Consider the following 19,216-nt stretch of genomic DNA (forward strand, 5'->3'; position numbering starts at 1 on the left):
TTTCTCCCCTCCTCTCCCTCTTCCGCTCCCCTCCCCTCCCCTTATCTCTGTCCTCTCCCTTTCCCCCTCTTCCCCCTCCTCTCCCCTCACTTCCCCTCTCCTCCCCTCCCCTTATCTCTGTCCTCTGCCTTTCCCCCTCCTCTCCCCCCCTCCCTCCCCTCCCCAGGTCCCCTCCTCTCTCCTCCCATCCCCTCCTCTCCCCTCCCCCCCCCATCTTCTCCCATCCTTGCTCCTTCCCTCCGCTAAGCACAACACTGGAGGCCGAGGACACAGGCAACTTTTCGTGTCCTCCAGACTGAGGGGGTGACAGGGGGAGACTGAGGGGAGCTCCATCAGACCTCCCTGTGTGATCTGGGGTGAGCCCTTGCCTCTCTGGGCTTCACCACCTCTCAACTTGAGTCACCTCTCAGCACAGAGAGCGTCACCCCCAGAAGAGCCGCGGAGTCAGTGAGAGAGGGCACTCTGGGCTGGGTGTTTGGGGACAGAGGCAGGCCACCCACCCATGAGGACGAGCCTAAGCCCCTATGAGGTCCTGCTGGTCACCAGCTCAGGATCACGTGGACCCTGTTTACGGGAAGGAGCCAGAAGTGGCCGAGATGCCCCTTGGTGTCCCCTGAACTGCTGGGAGCTGTCCACCCAGACACTAGCCTCAGGGGCCCCTGCCCGGCAGACGTGGGCCTTTAAAAAATATTATTCACCAAGTGATTCCGGAGACTGTTTACCAGACTCTGCCGAGACAGGCACACGAAATAGACCGAAATACCTTAAAAAGCATCCTTCAGGGATCGTTTAAAAGAAAAAAAAAAAAAGCCCCAAACAAAAAACAAAACCCTCTTAGATCTCAGGTTGTAAATAGATGGGATATTACTATAAAAACATTTTTTGGCTGCGGACTACATGGCAGGAAGGCTGGGGGCGTTTTTTTCCATGGTTAGTTTGGACCCGGCTACACCAAATGGGGCAGCCGCCGTCCCGGGCGGTGGCCTGTGGGAGCACCTCCACAAAGAGCCCCGGTTTCAGGGGAGCGAAACCTAGAAATAGAAAGGGCACAGGCATTTTCCACCAAGGAGCCGGATTTGCTGCGGCCCCGTGGCCGCTGGCGGTGGCTCCAGGGCACCCCGCGCCCTGTACCCCTTCACCAGAAGGCAAGGCTGAGGGCACCTGTGGTCGGTCGGCATCTGTGGGCCCTGGGGCGGGAGTACAAGCGGGTCTGAGGCCCGGGACCCCGCACTCGCTCCCCTGTCCACATGCTCGCAGGCTGGGGCTGGACGACCCCTCCTTGGATCTGTCTTAGGAACAGAGGGGCCCTCACCCCCCCCCCCGGCCTCCTGGCCTCTGTGCCTTCCCTGGGGCAGGGAGCCCACATGGAAATTCGCCTGCGTGTGGCTCCCTGGCTCCAGGCCCCAATGGTTCCAGCGTCGAGTTTTCCGTGGCAGGGGCAGGGCTGGGGAGGGGCGGGGAGCCAGGCTGCCCACTGTCAGAGGTGACTTCAGATGCCCGAGCCCAGCCTCCCAGGCCTCCAGGACCGGCTTTCCCACAGCGCCCAGCGAGTTGCGACCTGCCGACCTGCCGGCCGAGCGGGCTGCCTGCCGTTCCTTCCAGGAGCTCAGTACCGCCCCTCCCGGCCAGGCCAGCGCTCACACGGGTCCGGTCCGGCCGCCTGGAGTGTCCTCACCCCTGCCTCTACCCGGTGAAAACTTCCCTCCTTCAAAACCCAGCTGGAGGACGAGCCGGACCCGGAAGCGCCCGGGGCCCCCGGCTGCACGTGGCCTGGCCCTCCGGTCACTGTCCGCGCCTCTTCCTGCGTGCCCATTACTCTGCACCTAAAAGAGAGCTCCCTGCGGACACGTCCCGGCTCTCCTCGGGGCTGGGGCTCCCAGAGGGCCTAATTCATCACCTAATGATAGTGGCGGCAGGACAAGTGGCAACCGAGCTCACTTGGTGCCCTCTCATGTCGTCATCGCGGTGACTCAGGCAGGAGGGCATGTTGTCCCTGCTTTGCAAATGAGGAAGCTGAGGCATCGGGAGGGGGGTGACCTGGCCTGGCTGCACGGCTGGAAAGGGGCAGCGCTGGGATCTGGCCCATGCCTGTCCATCTGGGACCACACCGCCGCCTGAGCAAGGGCTCAACGGACGTTTGTTGAATGAATGAATGATCCACGACATTGGACAGCAGGGATTACTTATCTCTCTCTCTCTCCTGCTCCTCCCCACTCACTCTCACCCTCACCCTCTCTGTCCTGAGGCCCAGAGCCTTGGACTGTGGACGGGCTGTCCATACAGGAGGTGGTAGGGAGGCTGCGTCACTGATGGTCACCCAGGCCCCCACGGGGCCTGTGAAGGCTTGCACCCTTGCTGGCACAGAGTCCAAGGATGGGCCCTGGGTTCAATCCTGACTTTGTCCTCACTGCTGTGTGACATGTTCCCGTACGTCCCCTCTCTCAGCCTCGTGTTCTCGTCAGTCAGGTGGCTTGTACTGTCCACTGCTCCTGGGTTGTTGGATGACCGTGTCAGGCAGAGGAGTGGGGGCTGTGGTCCTGGGGAGCTTCTTCCTGGTCCGTTGTGCCCAGCGGGGTCCCTGCAAGAAAAGGGCATCTGGCCTCTTCTGTAGCGGGAGTGGTGGGGTCTGATGATGCCGGCCGGGAGGACAGGGCCCAAAGGGACCTGACCGTGCACCATGGCCAAGGATGCGCGGGGGGCGATAGAGGCAGGCCTGAGGACTGCTCTCCATGTCAGTGCCTCCGTCTGCTCCTTCTCGGAACTTTCCCTGTGTGCTTGCCTGCCCCCGGCCCTGGCAGGAGGAAGTGAGTTTTTGAAGCTGTGTCCCAGGCAGTGAGGAGGGTGTGAAGACAGTGGCTGAAGGCCACAGTTTAACAGGCCGAGGCTAAAGGGAAGGCAGGGAGCTGTGCAGGTTGCGGGGGGGGAGGGGGGGGGTTACAGGTACAGGTGGGGGGCTCAAGGGCCAGCAAAGGGGAGGCTTTCTGCGGCAGGGGAGGGGAGTGTGGATCAAGCAGGAGCCAGGGGGACAGGACCAGCCTGGGGGGGGGGGGGAGTTCTGCCGTGGGGGGTAGCTCTCCAACAGTGTTTGTCCCCCACCCCCCACCATCCTCCTGCCCCAAGTGGAATGAGAGCCTCCCTCCTGGACAGGCCCAAATGGCCCTCCAGAGACCCAGCTCCTGACCGTCAGGTGGGAGGTGGGTCCTGTTACTCCCCATTTCACAGAGGGGAAGGTAAAACCCAGCAGGGTCTCAAGGCTTGTTCAGGGGTGCACCAGGCAGGATCCCCCTTTCCTTGTCAGGGCTGGGGTCTCTCTGGGCAGCAAGGCCGTCCACATCCAGTCATCATCTCCCTCCACATCAGGCCAGGGCGGCCCCAGGACCACCGCGCACAGCCAGCGTGGCTTCGGTAAGCCCCTCCACCTCCCGGAGCCTGGGTGGGTCTCCACGGGAAAGATCCTGGAGCAGTGCTCCAGGCTCCTGGGGGCTGGTGGGGAGGGGGCGCCCCTGGGCTGCATGTGCTGAGGGAGGGTCGCCCCATGCAGGTAACTCATGCACCCCAAGTCCTGCTGCCAGGCGGTCCCGGTCTCAGGGCCAGCGTGCTTCCTTCCGTTTTTAAACAAATCACAAATTTAAAAGTCAGGGTAGGGAAGTAGCCACCGGCCCCAAAGTCAGCGCCCAACTCACGGCAGCTCCTCCCCAGCCCGGTGCTTCTAAAGAGGGGTCCCCGAAGTCCGGCCAGCGTGCAGGGAGCGCGAGCCCCGGCCTGGCCCGGCTGCCCGGTGGCGCCGGCCGCGGGGCATGGCAGAGGGTACCCGGGGACCGCGGCTTTCCATGGGCGTGAAAGTGGGGGCCGGCCAGAGGACGCGTCCAGAAACTGGAGGACTCCTTGGCGGAGGCCTAGCCCGTGCGCCCGCTGGAGCTCGGGCCACCGCCAGCCTCAGTTTCCCCACGTGGCGGCGGGCGGGGGCAGCGCGCGGCGCAGCCGGCCGCTTTGTGTGGCCGCCCAGACAATGGCCGGGCCGCCTAGGGCTCCGCCGCCCGCCCGCCCGCCTCCCCCCTCCGCGCGGAGGGCTGGGGACAGCGGGGAGGGAACCCCGCGCGCGCGCGCGCGCGCCCCTCCCCCGCCGCCCCCGCGCGGCTCCCCGGCGGCCCGGCCGCGGCCAACTCGCAAGTTTGCGCGGCGCCCGCTCCGCGCTCGCGGCCCGGCGCGCGCGGGGGCGGGGGGCGCGGGGTCCGCGGGGGGGCGCGCGCCGGGCGGGGGCGGCCGGGCCGGGCGGGGCGGCGGCGGCGGCGGCGGCGGCGCTGCGCCGAGTCCGCGCCCGTCGCGGGCCCCCCGCCGCCCCCCCGCCGGCGCCGCCGCGGTCGGAGCGGAGCGGGCGCGGGCGCGCGCGCGGCGGGGGCGCGGGCGCGGGCGCGCGGCGGCGGCGCGCAGCTCAAGTAGTTTACATTGTTGGGCGACTTTTGCAACAACTCGCCGCGCCGCGGCCTCCGCGCGCCGCCGCCGCCCCGCCGCCGCCGGCTCCCGCCGCCCGGGCCCGGCCGGCCGCGCCGGGGGCCGCCGCGCTCGCCCGCCGTCCCGCCGCCGGCCGCGGTCGCCGCCGACATGGACACCAAACATTTCCTGCCGCTCGGTGAGTGCTCGCGGGGCCGGGCCGGCGGGGCGGCGGGGCGCGTTCCCGGCCGCTCGGCCCCGCGCCCCCCTCCGCGCGGCCCTGGCCGAGTTGTTGGGGCGCCGGCCCGGGGCGGGCGGCCGGGCAACTTTTCCCGGGCCGGCCGGGGCGGGGGGCGCGGGCGCCGGGCCGCCACTCGGTCTCGGGGCGGGAGCGGGCAGCGGGCCGGCGGCGGGGCGAAGAGGGGGGCGGCGGGCGGCTGGGGAAGGGGGTCCCGCCCTGGTTCCCCCCCCCCCCATGCCCCCCACTCCCCGGGCTACGCCGGTCCGCCCGCGGCCCCGGGCGCGCAGCTCCAGCCGAGCTGCGCAGGGGCCGGGCCGGGGCGGGCGGAGCAACTTGTGCGCTCCCAGCCTGCGGCCGCCCTGGCACCGGGACGGCCTGTGCGCCGCCGCCCGGGCTGCCGAGGCCAGCAGGCCGCCGGCCCTGGAACGCGCGGGACCCCTCCTCCCCCGGAGCAGGGCGCGGGTGGGCAGGGTCAACGAGGGGGCCTTAGCACCGGGAGCCTCAGACCCGGGAAGGCCCCATTCCAGAAATGGGGCCCCTCACTCCGGCGCACCCGGCTGCCGTGCGGGGCGCTCTCGGGGGGGGGGGGGCTGGCCCTGCACTTGGGGGGAGGACCCCCCTAAGGCGCGGAGGCTCAGTTTTCCTGTCCTCCTGCTGCCATCCCGCCCAGCGGCTTCCCTACCCCAGACTGTCCCCCCACCCCGACTCCAGGCCCTGACCCACGTAGCAGGAGGAAGGGGCTTGGCCAGGCGTCTCCCCCCCCCCCCCCCCCCGCGGCGGCCGCTGCCCTCCCTGGGGTTTAGGAGCCAGTGAGAGGCAGGGAAGGGGGGAGGGGGTGGGGAGACTTTATGAACGAGCGCCGGGAAGGATATTAATTTGGTGGTGGGGCCGGCAGCCAGGCTGTGAGGCTGGGTGAAGGATCTGTGCTGAATGGAAATTCAAACAGCTGATTATGAATGAAACCCCTCGGTCAGTCGTCCCTCCTGCCCGCCCCCCTGCAGCCTGGGGCGCAGTTTGGCCACCAGGTTGGCAGCCAGAACCGGGCACAGCTGTGGGAACGTTTGCTGAGACTGGGAGGTGGCGGGGAGCCAGCAGGTGCCCCCCAACCCTGGGTGTCAGGGTGAGGATTTGAGCACTCCAGCCGCCCCCCGCCCCCACCTCACAAACAGGGCACGCTGCAGGGACACTGGGATACGGGTGGTCAGATCTGGGAACACCCCCTCTCTGCCTCTAAGGTGATGGCTTCTGCAGGCGCCAAGCTCCTCCCAGACCCCCCCAGGGGTGGGCACTCCTGCCCATTTTGCAGACTGGCTTTGAGAAACTGAGGCCACAGGATACAAAGTGGTAAATTTTGGATCCGCACCCCTAGGTGGGTGCCGGTGTGTGGGGAAGAGAAAAGAAAGCTAAGTGTGGGGTGGCGGGGCCCCGTGTGGGCCGACAGCGGCTCCGTTTCCCCCGTGAAAGCTTTGCGCGCTCGCACGCACACAGAGCTAGGCTCTCCCGGAGGGTCCTTTCTGGAACAAGAATGCTCCGCTGTCTTGGCTCCCCGCCCCCGACGTGGCAGGGCCCTGGCTGGGTACTGGGAGCAGGAAAGGTCTGGGTCTCTGACGTCCTGGGAGGGTCCTGGGACTTGACATGTGCAGGGCCCAGGTTTCAGGATTGCCGTGCTGGAGTCCCCCCGAAGAGGCGAGGTCCTGCCTCTGAGCCCTGGCCCCGGGAACCTGGACGGGTCCCTCAGAGACTCGGGCTTCGCCTCCACCAGGCTGGTGGCCTGCCCAGCAGTCCCAGCCCCAGGCTTGAGTGGAGAGTCCTGGGCTCTGATGACATTTTATTTGTTTTCTGAGCTGTGGCCTGCTCTGAAGTGTAGTGGGGTTGAAGGCCTGTTGAAGCAGCTACTTGCCCAGGCTCTTTTGTAAACACGGCCTGATCCCTCCTGGGGTGAGTTTCGGAAGGCCCCGCGCACTCGTCCGGGGCCCGGCTGGCACCCTAGGTCAGCCCTGCGCTGCTGGGAAGGCTGACCCACCTGCCGCGTTCTCGTGTCGGGCCCTGGGCAGAGAGGGCCTCTCCAGGCTTGGCGGGTCTGGGCACTTGGCCGTCACCTCCCTGGGTGTCCCCCAGCTACTGCCCGCTGAGCTCCCTGGTGAGGGCAGGGACGAGCCCAAGGTACAGATATTGGTGCTGGTAAGTGGCCCAGGGCAACCCCTGCTTCCTGCCCCTGCCCCTCGGTGCCCCCCACAACCCACGGAGGAGGCCTGCATTGGCACCCACCTGGGCGGTGGGGCTAGAAGGCCGGGCCTGCACAGGCGGCCAGAGGTCTCAGGCCTGGCCAGACCCCGCTGGGCTGGTAGTGGCTCACTTGCCCGGGGGGATGGGGCAGCCAGTAGCAGAGTGATAGGCCCCCCCGGCCATCCTCTGGGGGACTCTCAGGGACCCGAGTGAGCTGGGAGCCCTGGTGAGGGGCTTCTGGTAACATCAGGGCCCCGAGGGACCCAAAATAGAGCACATTCCGGGGCCTCCCGAAATAACAGGGTCACATGACTCTTGGGAGGCTGGGCTTGGAGTCCGGGCTTGGAGTCCGGCCTGCTGAGGCAGTTCTGTCTGGGCCTGGGCACTGCCGACTGTTGGGGCGTTTGTTTTGGTAAACTCCGGAGGGGGCTCTGTTTGTTGACAGGAGAAGTGTCAGGGCGAGAAAAACAGCCCTCGGTGCGGCCTGACCGTGGCCGAGGCCTTGCAGCCTGCGTACTTGCCTGCATCTAGCTGCCGGGCCTGGGCCCGGCGTGCACCCCTGATCCCCTCTGCCCAGACGTGGGTGGAATGGGCTGGCCCCGGGAAGGGCCGTGCTGGGAGCGCCGTCGGCCGGGAGCTGGGGTTAGGCAGTGTTGAGCCAGTGGACTTGCTCACACAGGGGCGGCTGCTGGGGAGTTTGGGTCGTGTTTCCAGCTGTGCGCGTCCTTCAGGGCCTGCGGGGGAACTGAACCTCCTCCAGGAAGCCCTCTACCTGCTCTCCCTGGCCCCCACCTCACTCCCTCTGCTTCCTCTCCTGGGAGGGGAGGAGGGGGGGGCCGTGGGACTGTGCGGGCACAGAGTGGGTGATGGGGCGGGGCCGGGTGCCCATGCCAGGGGCTTGGGCGTCAGGACAGTGGCCCCGCGGTGATTCCAGGTGGGCCAGACTTGGGCAGCACAGAGGTGGCGTGGGGCGGGGGGGGGGGGGGGGGGGTCCTAAAATCCCCTAAAGGCCCAGACCCCGTGGAGCCTCCCACAGAGTTCTAGCATCTTGGGCCTCGTGGCTCTTGCCACCACGGTGTGTTTTAGGGCTGTGGTCTCGAGTGGCGAGGGAGGCCCGTCCTCTGGAAGGGGCTCCTGGGCCCAGCTCAGCTGCTCTCCACCAGACACAGGGCAGGGGCCACTGAGCCGGCCCAGTCTGGGCGCCGTCATCGGGCTGAGGCTTTGTAAGCCTAGACCTGCTCCTTCCCTTCTCCACTGGCTCCAAGTGTGTCTTCCGTTGTGGGCTTTGGTGGCTGGGGCTTTGAGGTGTCCATTCCCATGGGAACTGGCCACTGGTGGTGCTACGGATGGGGAAGGGGTCCGGGCCCTCCAACCCTGTGTGTGTGGACTCAGAGCCTGGGTGGCTGGTGGGCTGGTGCCCCTTTGGGGACCCCCTTCCAGACCTTTGTCCGGACACCATTAAGCGTGTTGATTTGAGGGATGCTATGGAAGCGGGGGTGGGGAGAGCTGGTCCCGCCTGTACATTCCCTCCTCTGTGCAGCCCTGCCCGCACCATTTATGTTCGGTGCGATGCAGTTCCAGCCCCCTCCCCTCCGTCTCCTCCTCCCCCCTCCTATCACGCCACTCTGTCACTTGCTCCCCACGCCTGCTCTCTCTGGAACGACCCGACCGTCCCTGGGGGTGGGAGGGACCAGGAGCAGCACGTTCGTGGGGGTCTGTGTCCTGTTGCTGGGCTGGTGGTCATGCGCCAGGGGTCCGGTGCTCTCTTTGCCGTGTGAGTGCGTGGGGCCTGCCTGTCTGTCTTTCAAGCCTCGGCGTGCATCTGTAAAATGGACGCGGGTGCTGGGGAAGGCAGCCCGTTTCGTCCTGACGGCCCCGCTTCGACGGTGAGGTCTGTGGCCGAGGGCTCCCCGGGACTTCTGCCTGGGTCGGGGCGGGCCCGGGCCCGGAGAGCTGGATCCCACAGGACCCCGGAGCAGAGACCACGGCAGGTGCTCTCACGTGCAGGCAGCAGACGCGGACGGGAGGGCCGCCCCGGCCTCGGTGAGTTGAGTGAGCGAGCGCTGTGGCCCCTCTGCCGGGCGCCTTCACCCCCGGCCCTCTCGGAGGCCCCCGGCAGGCGGGGGGGGGGGGGGGCAGCGGACACGCGGGCACCCCTCCCCGTCCTCCCATCCTGGCGCGAGGCGTTCTGAGGCTCACGGTTGTGCCCGGGGCCGCACGCACGCACGGGGAGATCGCACCCTGGAGTTACAAAGCAGTTATGGCGCTCGGCAGTTGAGCGAGCGCGAAATGGGGCAGAAAGCAGCTAGATGAGATTGGCCCGGCCTGGGGTGGGGGTGGGGGTGGGCGGTGCACACGAGCGTGCAGGGCCCGGATGTGTGCACGCTCACGCTCACATTCTCCCTGTCCGATGGCTGTGGCCCTCGCAGCTGGGCCCTGCCCGGTGCTCCACCAGGAGGTGTTCTGTGTCCCTGAGATCTGTGTCCCCGCGTCCCTGCATCTCTGGGTCTCTGTGCCCCCGGGTGAACGAGGGGGCCACTGGGGGCCTGATTTCCTCATCTCCAGAAGCCAGACGGGCCTCCGTGGTCCCTGCCCACCCCGTTTGTCTGAACCTCTCCCAAGTTCTGGGCCCTGGGCTGCCCCTTTCGAGGGTGCTGATGGCTCCAGTCTTGGGGCACCTGCTGTGTCCTTGGGACTTGATTTTCAGGACCTCATGGAGGCTGCAAGGAGGCAGGCCCACTGAGCACATGGGGAAATTGAGCTCTCCCATGAGGGCTGATGTGGCCTTTGCTGGGCCTCTGGGTCAGGACCGTTCCCCAGGATCGGGAGTGCTGTTCCCTCAGGCGTCTTGACCATCAGGTAGCATTTTCAGAAGACGCTGGGGCCCTCAGGCTGCGTCCTGGGGCCCGGATCTGTGCCCCGACTGGGCTGCCTAGGAGCTCTGTTACGGATCTTGGGCCCCCAGGTGAATGAGTGCTCTGTTCCGTGGGACTTGGGGAAGGACTGAAACTTCACTGTGTCCCTTCTGTCCCCTTGTACCCACTGAAGGCTCTCTGGGCAGCAGAGACCCCCCGATCCTCATCCAGGGTTGTCCTTGGCTGGAGGTGGGGCAGGATAGGGGCTGTTGATGGGCCAGAAAGCTGGGGGTGGGGTCGGCAGCCAGAGGCACAGCCTGAGGACCCCTGTGGCCCGGTGCCCGCCTCCTCATCCCGCCAGGACCGAGCTGTCCAGGAACAAATTCCTGAGGGAACTGCGTGGTGGTCGCTGGGCTAGAATGGCCACACCGGGCCTCCGGGGCAGGGCGGGGCCTTGGTTGTCTCTGTGATCACCATTGCCCACGCACACACTCACACGCGTGAAGTACGCGTGCACGGAGACGCATGTGCATACATGCACACACGAGCGCACACACACAAACACGGGCACGTGCACACACGCGTATGAACCCCCGTGTGCACGCACAGGTGCGTACCCACAGATGCACACTTGCACACACCCGTCAACACGCGTTTATACGCACGCGTGCACATGCACACACACGCGTGCTCACTCAAATGCAGGCACACGTGCACACGCCGGGCCTTGCCGGCCTATCCTAACAAAGTCTCCACGAGCTTTTCCTTAGGGGGACCCAGGCCTGCTGGCTGGACTCGGTCTGCACGGCACCTGGGCTGTACCTGCTGGGTGCTGGCCTGTCCTGCCGTCCCACCGGGGTGGGCCTGAGGAGCAGAGGGCAGGCAGAGTTTCCTGTTGGAGCTGGTCCCTGTCGTGAGTCTGGAGGAGAGACGGCCTGGCAACAGGTGGCAAGGGGAGGGGACTCCAGGTGGCAGGGACAGCCCAGGCAAAGGCCCGAGGCCAGTCCTCCAGGCCTGCGTGGCTGCAGCTGGGAGACATGGTGGCTTGTGAAAGGAGACGGCATGTCACGTGTCTTGGCGAGGGCCTGGGATGCAGGTAGATGTGTGGGGGCCCGGGGCCACGGGGCACCATGGGCATGGTGATGTTTGCGGCCGGAATTAGGCGTCCAGCTCTGTGCAGAGGGTGGGCCGGAGGCAGGCCGGGGCTGGAAGGAGGAGGGGTCCCAGGTGGGCCTGGAACCTGACGTGGCGGGTGTGGGCTGCTGACCTTGCCCTGGCCGGGCCGCCCCGAGTAGCAGCCTCCTGAGGGTCAGGCCAGGCCTCTGGGCTGGCTGCGGGTCTCTCTGCCTTCCCCTGGTCACGGGGTTGGGAGAGTGGTTGTCTCCCTCCCCACCCCTGCTCCCCTCCTTCCGGGCCCTGGGGCCCTTGGCCTGTCCTTCAGGGGCAATGCCCTCCAGCCCGTGCTCCCTGCCCCACGTTAACTGAGATGTCCCAGGGCCTGGGGTGCTAGTGGGGCTCTGGGAAAGAGGATGAGACACTAGAGTGGTCAAGAGGGCTCAAGCCCAGTCCCGGAAGAGGAGTCAGGCCCAGCATACCCGATCAAGTTGAGGGGATGGGGTGACCATGGCAGGCAGGGTGGCCGGGCCTCCTGGGGTCAGAGCAGGTACCCGAGGGCCATGTTGGGACTGGCCTTGGGGCCGAGGAATGGGACACTGGGAGGCTTTTGTGGGGCTGGAGCCCCTGGGGCCTCAGTGTGAGGCATTACGTCCAGGTCCCCTCCTGAGATGTTCACAATTGGCCCTTGGCTCTGAGTTCCTGAGGACTCTACCTCTGCTAGCTGGGGCTGGGGGTGAAAAGGGGAACCCTTGGTCTGAGACCCTGCTCCTGGGGTGACTGAGGGCCTGGCCCTAGCCTCTCTGCACCTCCGTGGGCCCATCTGAGCAGCGGTGGTTTCCAGCCGTGCCTCGGTTTCCCTGAGGTGCTTGGGGCGCAGTGCTGGTGGCGATGGACCTCAGGAGAGGGGAGACAAGAGAAGGGGAGCGCGCGTTGGGCCTGGGCCAGGCGGCGTGTAAATCCTGCAGCGCAGCGGATAAACCCGTGGAGTTCAAAGCCGGGCCCGGGTGCGGCCGCCCGGTTGTAATGAGGTTACTGATTCAACAGGCTTCCTGGTGCTGCGGCCCAGAACCGAGGGAGGCTGGGAAGCCCCGGGGAGGGATCTAAGTATCCCATAATTGACCAATTTAGCTTAAGTGTCCGCACCGGCCCCGGGCAGAGGTCAGGCGGTGACAGCCCAGGTGGCCCGAGTCGCTGCGTTCGCGGGCTCCCGATGGACGGCCGCCTCGTCCGAAGCTCTGGGGGGCAGGCGCGCGTCAGGCCTGGCTGGTGCTGTGCCCCCCGCCTGGACACCCCCCGCCCCCCACGCTGTCTGTGGCGTCTGCCCTAAAGCCGCGTCCTCAGCCGTGGCCTTCTGGAGGCCCGCGTATTGCCCCAGCCTGAGCCGGTTTGTGCGCAGAGTGCAGTCGTGCTGGGCGCTCGGGCCCCGCCGTCGGATCCCCGGCCCTTGGCCCTGCCGTTCCCCCGTGCCCATCGCGGGGTCATCGTGCTGCCTCGTGGGGACCCGGTAGGGTGAGCCGGCTCGGTGCGCACGGGGGACTAGAGGCCGCCTGCTGGGGGCTCCTGACGTGCTGGCCGCCCGCCCCGCCTTCCGTGGTCCCCGAGGCTTCCTGAGAGCAGGGCCCTTTCAGGCGTGTGCAGTCACGCGGCCCCCGGCTGATTCAGGACCAGGACGGAGAAGACCCCGCGACTGACTGTCGGTGGCAGCTGGATTCCCACGCTGTGCGGGCCGCACCCAGTGTCCTGGCGAGGGGCTGGGGGGGTGGGTCCGGCCCCCACTCTCCAGTGAACCCAGGCCTCGTGCCCGCGGGACCCGCTTTGCTGGTTGTTGGCCCCTCAGAGGCGGGGCCGGGCACGGGCAGCGTTGGCCAGTGACCGTCGAGGTGACAGCGGTGGCCGCCGTGGGGGCCACGTCCTGAGCCGTGTTCCCACTCAGCCGTGTCCGTGGACGGTCCGTGCGTGGGGGCTGTTTCTGGCTCGGGAAGGTTGGCCCCGAAGGCTAGCTCTGGGGTCTGAGGCGAGGCGGGTGTCCTTCCCTGGGACGGTTGGTGCCCACCTGGTACCCCCTGTGGCTTGGCTTTGTCCAGAACAACTTTGGGGTGCTCCCGGCGGAGGCTGTGGCTGCCGCTCTCGGGAGGGGCGCTGGGTGGGGGGCGTCCCTGGAGCCCCCTTGTCTCAGCCCGCTCGGGTGGGTGGCTGGTCGCCCACCCCTGCCTCCTCGGGGCCCAAGAGCCGCTTCCTGCAGAGGTGCGGCGCAGGGCTGGGGTGGGTGGTGCCGTGCTCCCCGAACCGGCTTGCTGCATGCCTGGGCAGGCGCCTTCTTCCTTCTTGGCCTCGGTTTCCCTGGGCTTCTCTGGCTGCCGGAGGCTTCTGCCCTTCCCTCCTGGCACCTTGGCCTTGTTCCCGTAAGCTCGTGGCCGTCTGATTGGGGCGTCACAGCTGTGGACCAGCTTCTCCGGAACTGGCTCTGTGCCCTCCCTGGGCCGAGGGGGATGGGCCCCGGGCTGGGGGTGGGCTGCCCGTGTGCTGGGAAGCGTGGGCTCTGAGCTGGCTAGGGGTGGGGCTCTGGTTCTGAGCTGGGAGAGTTAGGGCCAAACACTTCGGGGTGAGCTGCTCGTAATGGGGAAATGGTGAGCCTTAGGAATGGCTGGGCATCGTAGGGGGCGGCGGGGGCATGCTGTCACCACCCGAGGCCAAGCCAGGCTCTTCCTGGGCTCTGACCTCCCCTGCCTGGAACACTCCATGGCTCCCCGTTGCCCCCAGCATGGAGGCCAGGCCTCTGCTCAGTGTCGCGTGGCCCTGTAGCCTCTCCGGCCTCATGAAGCACCACTCCTTCTTCCTCGCCTTCTCGCGTTTGTAGCTCGCTGGCGAAGGCCATCCTGTGTGAGGAGTGAGTGCCAGCTCTGAGGTGGGGGCTGTGTGGTCCCGGGTTGGCAGATTTGCCTGTCTGGCCTTCAGTTTCCTCACCTGTAAACCGCCTGGGGAGGCTTCACGGAAAAGGTATTATTGTAGTTGGGTTTTGAGGCACGAATAGGAGTTTGCTGGGTAGGCTTGGGAAGGGAGTCCAGGTAGAGAGAAGGGGTGAACTCTCCCTGGGGATTTCTGGCTCCAGCCAAGGGTGTGGGGAGGGGATGCCCGTGTGGCCGGGCGTTCTCCCTGGAGGACTTCGGAAGGATCTGACTGTGGGGCCGGGCCACTGCGGCTTGCCCCGTGATGGCTGGGTTTCAGGTCTGTCTGTGCTGGTGAGGAACCATGGGAGCATTGGTTTGGGGGGGAGGGGTTGGTCAGCTGGTCTGGGAATAATTAACCCCGTGAGGAGTCAAGGGTGGCGGTAGGCCTGGCTCTCACCTGCTGGACCCCATTCTGGCTGTAGGCAGCCCCTCGGAGCTGGTTGCCCGCTGGCCTCATGTCCCCTCTACCTCCAGGCCCTGACATGTCCCTGTCCGGAGCATGACCCGTGCTGGCCCACCGCGTGTTACGCCGGCGCAGAGCTCTGGTTCCCGGGGTGAGTGGCCGTTGCTGCGTCCCCCTCCGGGTGGAGGTGCCGGGGGTCCCTTCCCCACCCCGCCTGGCCGTCCCCGCGGTGCCCCCTGCTGTACGCCTGCCCCTTCCCCCGTGGCAGCTAGGTGTCATTTCCCAGGGGCCTCCTGCGTGAGCACCGCCTGGAGGAGAAAACCGATGGGGCCAGAGTCCACGGGAGGTGGCTCACCCCACCCCTGCTCCTGGACTTTCTGCCTAGGACCAAGGTCGGGAGGAGGGCTGGGAGGTGGGGACCACAGGCATTGGGTGCGTGACCCCTGGGGCAGGGCAGTGCTGGCTTTGGCCTTCCTGGGCCCAAATGGGGGGTCAGCCAGGGGAGGGCAGCCGGGACCTCCCTCTTCCTTCTTCTGTCTCGGGGACACAGGGTCAGGGTACCAGCCCTCCTGACCTGCGGGGCCCGCCTGCCCCCAAGGCTGGGACCCCAGGGAGCCTTACCCCCGGGAGGCTGACCCCTCGAGACCGGGGGCCCCGGGGGACGGGTGGCCCGCCTGCCTGTCCCGTTCCGGCTCTGCCACGTGAACTCTGTGACAGGGAGCACGTTACTTCCTCCCTCTTTATCTGGGTTTCCTCGTTTGTCAAATGGAAGGAAGGATGTTGGGGCCGGAGGTGGGAAGTGCGGCGGCTGGCGGCTGCTCCCGGCCGGGACCCTTGGCAGCCGTGCTGCCTGGGAGCGGCTCTGCCCCCCCGCGGGCCCCCGGCCCGCGGAGCGTCCCTCCTCATCCATGGAGTGGCTTCTGGTCCCGTTTGCGGCTGAAGCCACGGTGCCAGGCGCTGCCCGGCCTTGCGAAATGTTTGTTGATTGAATTAGTGCTTCCCGCAGGTGCCTCCCCTGCCCTCTGCCCTTCAGAGAGGTGGTGGGGGGAGCCTGCCCCTCGCGAAGTTGGCTTTCACAATTGCTGCTGTGGCGCGAATCACTCTTTTTCCGGGGTCTGCTGGCTGTCGAGGGAGGGGGGTCCCGTTGTGTGTAGCCTGGGAGGGGGGCAGGGAGAGGCCGGACAGTGGGCCAGGCCCCTGCCCTGGAGGGTCCCGCGGGCGCCCTTGAGGGAGCCTGCGGCCGTGTGCGTTCCTGCCCACGGGGCGAGCCCCCCGGTGGACCCCTGTAGATGCCAGCGGCTGCCCGCTGCCGGGGAGATCTTGGGTTTCCCGTGGGCCCAGATGCGCAGATGCACGTGGGGAAGGCCCCTCAGCCCCCCATGACCAGCCCTGTCGGGACCTGGTTCCTTCCTCTGCTGCTCAGCACGTCTTGTTGAAACTGGGTCGTTGGGGGGGGGGGGGGGGATTAAGGCCTGGCCAAGAGGTCCGGAGCAAATCTCTCGCCTGCCTGCTGTTCTTGTCTGTTCGTCTGACTGGCTGTGTGTCCGTGGACATCTGGCCCTGCTGGGGAGGCAGAGTTGAGTGAGGCCCACCCCCCGATGGGGTCAGAGAACAGGGAGGGACCCAGTGCTGCCAGTCGACAGCGGGTCACCTTGGGCCCGATGTTTAAAGCCTTTCGGGGCCTCGGTTTTCTTGTCTGCAAAGTGGGGCTGATGGTGTGTCAGGGCAGGTCGCCTGGAGTGAGAGCGGAGCTGAGGTTGACTGGCCTGATGTGATCCCTGCTCTCCTTCTGGGGAAGGAGATGCTGTGAGTCTGGTAGGAAGAGGTAGGAAGAGGGCAGGCGGGGCACAGAAGAAGCGTTACCAGCCTGCCCTGGTGTTTGGTGGGTTGGGCCCTGTGAGTTGGGTCGTGAGGGATGAATAGGAGTTTACCTGCGAGAAGTCGGTTTCTGTATCTTCAGACGTGCACGTGAGCTTTGTTTTGTCAGGGGCCACCCCAGAGCGCAGCTCCCTGAATTCGCCTGTGTGGCTAGAGCGGAGCGGAGTGGGGATCCGAGGGCATGGGGGAGGCTCTGCGTCCTCTGCCTCCAGGGAGTTGGAGCCAGGGGAGGCTCCTGGGCCAGGGAGGGCGGCATCTGGCCTGTGCTTCCTAGGAGGCTCTGCGGCTGTGTGAGGAGCGGGGCCGGAGCGCAGGCCGGGGGAGCCTAGCCAGGCGGCCGTGGTCTCGGGGCTCTTGGCCCGAGTGCCTGAAAGAATGATGTGCCTTTTACCAGACAAGGAGAGCGGTAGAGGGGGCAGGTCTGGGGGGCGGTCGGGTTGTTGGCCGGGGAGGTGTTCTGACCCCCGGGAGAGGTCAGGCAGTGGCTGTGTGGGCCCGCAGTGCAGGGGAGAGGCCCGGGCCGGGCCGTGGTGGGCGGTGCCCCAGGGGGTCGGCAAGCCCAGGCAGCGGGAGGGGGTACCCGGAGGGGCGGTCCTGAACCCTGCTGGGGTGGGACCACCCCCCCCGGGCTGCGCCTGCAGGGAGAGGTGTTGTTTGAGCCGGGCCTTGGAGGCGGGACCCCCCCCTCCCCTTTCCCTTTCATTTCTCGGCACCTGCTGGGGAGTTGTGCCCGTGGCACTCGTGGGTCTGTGGCCGCAGAGCTGCAGTGGCCTCTTCCTAGAGGCAGCCCCCCCGGCCCCACCCTGAGGAGGGGTGCGGAGACGTGCTGGGACTTCCCTCCGCGCCGGCGGGGCTCCCGTGGCTCGTCCCCTCTGCCCCCAGCCCAGGATCTTTGCTCTTTGATGGCCCGTTGGAAGAATGTGGCAGCCGTCGCGAGAGAGGTTGTTCTACCCCCCCCCCCCCCCCCCCCCCCGCTGCAGCTGGGGTCACCGCCAGAGTGTGGCGCGTCCTGGGTCACCGGGCCGGACACCGGGTCCCCCTGCACCGCACCCGGCACGCTCCTCACCGGGCGCCTCTCTGGCGCGTGCCGGGAGGGCCAGCCCCAGGCACCTGAGACGCGGGAGAACTGTCCTGGGCCGCGGCCACCTGAGCCAAGGCAGCTGGGCAGTAGGGAGCATGCGCCTTGGCCTTGCGGCCTGGTTTGGGTCCCAGCTTAGTGTCCACACCTGCATGTAGGGTCACGCTAGCTCCAGGGTGCCTGAGGGTTATAGGACACGGGGCGCTGCAGGCCCAGTGGGGAGCACAGCCTCTCCTGGTGACCCTCCTCGGGCTGGAGGGGTGGGCGGGTCTGCGGGCCTGGCCCTCCGCCCGGAACCCACCACCGCCAGGCGGGTGATTCCTGCCGAACACCTCTGGCTGCGTCTGGTGGAATTTAGAGAACAGGCCACGGCCGTCAGGAGTTAGGGCTGAGTCCTCCCAGCATGGGACCGCGGGCAGCGCTCGCTCCAGGTTGACCGGCCCCCAGCCCCGGCGGTATCCCTGGCCCCTCCGACCGGCCCCAGGGTCACAGGGCGAGGTCACGTCTCCTTACGCCTTCGCTGGCTGCAAGTCTTGGGAGAGGCGTGCCCTCCCGAGCGCCCTCCCTGCCCACAGCCCGTCCCTGAGACCTGTCTGCTCATGGGCAGTTACTGCCTGTCCTGCACTGGGCCCGAGTGGGGGAGGGGCGGCTCCGGAGCCCACGCTGACCCTGGACGTGGCCGATAAGCTGCAGAGCTTCTTATCGGAGGGGCCGGCCAGTGTCCCTCACCCCCTTGGCCATCACTACGGTCCTGCCTGGAGGTCGGGCCCTGTGTCCCGTTCAGCCCGGTGGGAGAGGGGCAGGGGCCGGGCAGATCATGGCCTTGGGGTTAGCGATCAGACCTCGTGGGGACCTGGGGGTGTCTCAGGGACCCCAGAGCGAGGAGATGGTCTGGCCTGGGCCTGGGCCTCCCTGCCCTGCTGACTTTCCGTCTCTGGGTGTCCGCCCCTCTCCCCCCCCCCCCCCCCCCCCCAGTTTCAGAGAACAAGGTGACTGCTGTCACCACTGCTGTCCCCCTGGCTGCCTGGACTCACGCTTGGTGCTTGGTGGCCCACACCAGCCAGCACCTGGGACCGCAAGCTGGGATCTGGGTCCCCAGCCCACGTGCCTGGGGTAGGTGGGCTGCTGGTGTCTCTGACCCCAGGCTTGGCCTCAGGACCCGGCGGTCACGGGGCCCAGGGTCTACCTCTTGTCCTCTGCTCCCAGCCATGGGGGCTTCTACCCCACCTTTTCCGGCAGGTGCCGAGGGTCTGTCGGCTGGAGGGTGCTGGGCAGAAAGGCCGGGATCGGGTGGAGGGCACGTTGCCCACCGCTCCGTCTTTCTTCCCCACCCCCACCCTTGGGGGCCCCCGTCCTTCCCAGACTCTCCTCAGGGACTCGGAGGCAGAGCCACACGGGGCAGGGGGACCCGGCAGGGTCACCCCTGTCTGGAGTCAGCGCGCTGCACGCGCGTGTGCGAGAACGTGTGAGTGCGTGAGCCCGTAGGAGTGTGCGTGCCTGGGTGTGCACGTGTGTGTGTGTCCCGTGTGCCCTCTGCCCCTACCTCCGGCTGGCCGGGCAGCACACGGGCTCACCCCCGCCCTGTGGGCTGGCTCCCTCGGCGAGGGCTGACAGGTGTCTGCTGGGAGGCCGGGCAGGCGTGAGCCGGGTGGGGGCTGGCGGGCGGCTGAGCTGCGCGAAGACCTGGGGTTTACTCGTGGAGGCCAGAGGATGGAGAGGGTCGGAAGCAGAGGTGTGTTCTGGGAAGCTGGCAGACCGTTGCAGGGAGGGCGCTTTGGGGCCGGCTGACGCTGGGTGAGGCTGGGCGCATCCCCGTTAGACTTCCCTGGCCAGCCCCCCCCCCCCCCCCCCGGAGCCTATGTTAGTTCCCCCCCGGGAGGGGGCTGTGAGCGTCAGATCCAGTGGTGGCCCGCGAGGGCTCCTGGGAGTAATGGGGGCTGCTGGGGCCCGCCCGTGGCGCGTGCCCACTGCCGCGGGCCCAGGCTGTGGCAAGCATCGCTGGCCGGGGGCCGCCCTCAGAGCCCCTTTGAGCTCCCGCCT

At 67.5% G+C, this 19,216-nt stretch overlaps 1 protein-coding gene across 2 annotated transcripts in view; it reads left to right on the top strand.

The window, feature by feature from the left end:
* The first annotated feature begins 4,475 nt into the window (after nt 1–4,475).
* Nucleotides 4,476–19,216, top strand: part of RXRA (retinoid X receptor alpha) — a 95,830-nt gene continuing 81,089 nt past the window's right edge. The window contains exon 1 of one of the 2 annotated variants that reach the window (XM_058693631.1): nt 4,476–4,630. In XM_058693631.1, the coding sequence (XP_058549614.1) occupies nt 4,603–4,630 (28 nt within the window). In that variant the 5' untranslated portion in view covers nt 4,476–4,602. Of the gene's footprint in view, nt 4,631–14,301; nt 14,372–19,216 lie in introns of those variants that run through there. The other variant, XM_058693630.1, reaches the window with a different exon arrangement.

This window comes from Neofelis nebulosa, chromosome 12 (genome assembly GCF_028018385.1).
Source record: "Neofelis nebulosa isolate mNeoNeb1 chromosome 12, mNeoNeb1.pri, whole genome shotgun sequence".
Lineage (NCBI taxonomy): Eukaryota > Metazoa > Chordata > Mammalia > Carnivora > Felidae > Neofelis > Neofelis nebulosa.